Source organism: Osmerus mordax, chromosome 22 (genome assembly GCF_038355195.1).
Source record: "Osmerus mordax isolate fOsmMor3 chromosome 22, fOsmMor3.pri, whole genome shotgun sequence".
Taxonomy (NCBI): Eukaryota; Metazoa; Chordata; class Actinopteri; order Osmeriformes; family Osmeridae; genus Osmerus; species Osmerus mordax.
In genome coordinates, this window is record NC_090071.1 from 242,501 (window position 1) to 246,732 (window position 4,232).

A 4,232-nucleotide genomic window follows, 5' to 3' on the forward strand; every position below is an offset into this window, starting at 1 on the left:
GAGAGAGAGAGAGGAGAGAGAGAGAGAGAGAAAGAGGGAGAGAGAGAGAAAGAGGGAGGGAGGGTGAGGGAGAGAGAGGGCAATAAACAGAGAGGAGAGAGAGAGACAGGAAGAGAGAGACAGGAAGAGAGAGAAAGAGACAGAGTCTTCCCATGCAGTTGACCCTGTCACGTCCCCCCTCAATTAGCAGACACACCTTTCCATCTAAACCAAGAAGGGCTGTAGGAACACAACACACTCAAATAATTATCCCAAAACTTGTCCCATATTCTGTTGTCCATAACTCACATTTTTCAGAATGACAAGTTGAAGTTATTAGAATTCTGTCACAACTGGAATATTTTCCATACATTCTCAGCCTCAGTGTTACCAGGGCAATATTCCCATCAACTGAGATTCCCACATTCTGTCTGTTACTAGGGAAACTACTCCAGGATTCCCTTATCCAGGGGGTTGCCATGGAGACAGTCTGAGGATTCCAGTGTCTGATTTTCCTTCCAGAGAGCGGGTATCCCCTGACAACCCTAACTCTCACATCCCAGACACTCCGAACTCACACCACTCACTTTCAATCAATCAATCAATCAAACAAATGTTGTTAAGCAAATTTGTCTGATATTTAGATCAGTATTTGTTGTGCTTAGACTTGGTGAAGCCCCTCCATGATCCTGAGAACCAGCGGGTTCTAGAGGGTTCTATAACCTAGGACCATGCCAAACATCATTATGATCATGCTCTGCCCAAATATCATCAAGAACAATCTGAGAATACTATACTGTCTGTGGATACAGGGGAACAGTAGAGACAGTAGAGACAGCCCTCCAGTCAGAGTAGAGACAGTAGAGACGGCAGAGGCAGCAGAGACAGTAGAGACAGTAGAGGCAGCAGAGACAGCAGGGACAGTAGAGACAGCAGGGACAGTAGAGACAGCCCCCCAGTCAGAGTAGAGACAGCAGAGACAGCAGAGACAGTAGAGACAGTAGAGACAGTAGACACAGCAGATACCGCAGAGACAGCAGACAGCAGAGATAGTAGAGACACCAGAGACAGCAGAGACAGCCGAGACAGTAGAGACAGTAGAGACAGCAGAGACAATAGAGACAGTAGAGACAGCAGAAACCGCAGAAACAGCAGAGACAGCAGATACACTACAGACAGTAGAGACAGCAGATATACTAGAGACAGTAGAGACAGTAGAAACAGCAGAGACAGCCCTCCAGTCAGAGCAGACAGCCCTCCAGTTGGATCACTTATTACTGAAGAACCAGTGATATTAGCTCCTGAGATAACAGATAGCTTCCCATCGCCCCTTCAAACAGAAGAATCCGGATTTGGACGTCACGTCAAGCTTCCTGATAGAAAATCTGCAATAACACCTCACACCACATTTCACACCTGGTAGCATGTGTTGGTGAAAAGCCAGGAAGGGAGCAAGGTAGGGAGGTAGATAGAGAGAATAAGCAGTTGGGAGAGAGGAAGGGAAGATGATGGACAAAACGGGGCTAGATGGGGAAGAAGGAGAGAAGCATCACTGCTTTCAGTAATCAAAGGGAATCTTCATTGTCATAAACAAATGAAAGAGTGCAGAAATCTGTCCCTGAACAAAGCCATCACCTCTCTTTCTCTCCTTTTGTATTCACACACATTCCAATTAGATAAGCCATACATCACAGGTAACTGTGAGTGTTCATGTGTGTGTGTCTGTGTGTGTGCATGTGTGTGTATGGAATGTTTGTCTGTGTGTGTGCATTTGTGTTATTCACCATCTCCATCAAGCCACAGGTTGTACAGATTGATGTTACTGGCAGCAACAAAATGGCTGTCCCTAGTCTGAGGAGCAACAGACCTTAGCTGCTGCTGTTCCTGCTACACTTCATCCTTACAAAAGGAAATTTTGATGTAACACACACACCTTTATGCAAATATTTAAGACTCCTCTCTTTGACAAAAAATATTCGTTGTCTATGTAGACAATATATTGGCCAGCTGGTGGCTCTAGTTGATAACCCAACAGACAACCTTATTTCAGATTTATTTAAATGTGATTTTGAAAATTAACTAGTTTTAAGGCCCACTTATTTTCCACTACTTCTAAATTAACATATTCGTGCAAAATAGAGAAGATCGTAATCATTGACTGTTTAATTAATCTTGAGATGCGTAACTGGAGCCTTATCTTTACCGGCAAGACATAACAAAACACCGCTGCTTCCCAGCTTCCTTGCACTAATACACGAGTAAATAAATATATTTGTTATATAGGCTATTAATATTATATGTGTTATTTTACATATGTAATACTATGTGTTACATATGTAATAATAATATATGTTATGCATACATAACATATATAATAATAGTATATAGCCTATAAAATAAAAGCCAAGATGTTTTCGTAAACTGCTCCGCTGGAGCAGACATGTATGCCTAGCAACTCTCAATGCCCGTGCGTAATGACATCGCTACCGTCTGTGAGTGTGCATGTCCACGCGCCTCCCGCGCTCTACCTCTGTCCACACCTTGTCTCCGTAGCCTCCTCTTCTTCAAACCGAAGATTCTCACTTTGGAGAAGATGTCGACCAGATTCCCGTTACAAAGACCTTTATTCTTGCTGGGGCTTTTTCTTCGTCTGTGAGTCTGCGGCCGGTGGATGTGTTGCTCCCGTGCCTGTCTCTTCTGTCGGATCAAACCGCTGGCGATAGCCGCTGCCATGTTTCAACCGAAACAAACGGAAAAAGGAGTCCGTTCTCCGTTTCCCCGTGGGCACGGAGCACAGACAACACAAACGCGCCTTGTTCAGTCCTTGCCTACAGACCCATAATTGTGTCGACAATTCCTATGTTTGGACTACCCATCAGTAATAAATATATCGACACAACGCAATAAAGTCCACATATCATATTTTTTAAGAAGTCATTTTAACATTCAGCAATAAAAAACAATCTGCTTCACGTTTACCGTTCTTGTAAAATAACTTCAAAATGTCACTGCGTGCCTCTTGTCGGAAACGAGCGTTTTCAAAACTGTCAACATGTTCGCTGTCCTTTCTTGCCATGTCATGATTGATCAGTAAACTGTGACGGATGTTTGAAATCACAATCCTCGAAAATAGGAACAGCAAAGAAATGATACAAGCCTTCTGTGTTCTTCTCCTTAATCTATACCCGCTGACAATTGTTCATCCTCCCATTATTATCTGTCCTCGGTCGGCGACGCATCCCACACCACGAGGAGCTACCGCGGACCACTCTGGACACGCCAGTTCAAGCCATGCGCTCGACGACTGTCTCAGGCGCACTCTCAAAATCAAACTGTGCTGTTCTAACGTGATTACGCCTGGTGAAGGACGCGCGCCAGGCAGGGCACTATCGGGTGGGGCTCGCTCAAAGATTCAGAGAGAGAGAGAGAGGGAAGAGGTGGGACGGAGGGGGGTCTAAGCGGTGCCCGCGCGCACAGATTTACCAAGTCCATAACGTTTCCCGGTCTCTACTACAAGCAGATAATGCAGCGCCTACACCGGAAAACGGGCTTTGAGACAAAGGTACATAATTCAGAAAAAAAGAAAATAATTAACTTTGGGCATTTAAGATGGTGTGGTAACGTTCTCTTCATTCACGCTCAAAAAAACATTCCGCCGAAGATCTCGTCTCTTTCTTACAGATGTTTCCCAGTTCCGCGCCTCACCAAAACAGAACAGTTTCTAAAACATCATTTTGCATCTGGGCGGTTCGATGATCAGCCAACCCCCACTACCGGGGAGAAAGGTTGACGCTAAGCGCGAATTGCCGAGTTAAGCGCAGTAGCCTACTCTTAACGTCTTTATTAAGGAAACCCCGAGTAGGACCGCCCCAGCAGGGCTACAACTATTTGGTTTCCCTGACATGAAGACTGCAGGCCTTCACGATTCCGTGCGCTACAGGTTAGCGGCGATGTTAAAGCTACTTCTGACCTGCCCGTGAAACACTATTCCCGCGGGTAACTGGAGAGAGTTTGCAGTCTTACTGTTTAGGGTTAGGGTTTATATTGATGAGCTTATCAATGTTAGGTTTATATTGATGAGCTTATCAATGGGAAGATAAATGCAAGACCGAAGCATTCTCTGGTGGCGGGGGTTGCTCAGCACCGCTTTGAGTCTCAGCTTTAACGAAACCCGGTCCGTTCGGCGGCTAAATTTGCGGTTTAAAAATTGCTCGAACAAGCGTAGATTCACCAGAAAGATAGGCTGATGGACA

The 4,232-nt window shown here is 45.0% G+C and overlaps 1 protein-coding gene across 1 annotated transcript in view; it reads right to left on the minus strand.

Moving 5' to 3' along the window:
* LOC136966410 (fibroblast growth factor 14-like) overlaps nt 1-2,712 on the minus strand; it is an 11,240-nt gene extending 8,528 nt beyond the window's left edge. The window contains exon 1 of the mRNA XM_067260913.1: nt 2,520-2,712. Within this exon, the coding sequence (XP_067117014.1) occupies nt 2,520-2,712 (193 nt within the window). The remainder of the gene's footprint in view (nt 1-2,519) is intronic.
* Between the last annotated feature and the right edge of the window lie 1,520 nt (nt 2,713-4,232).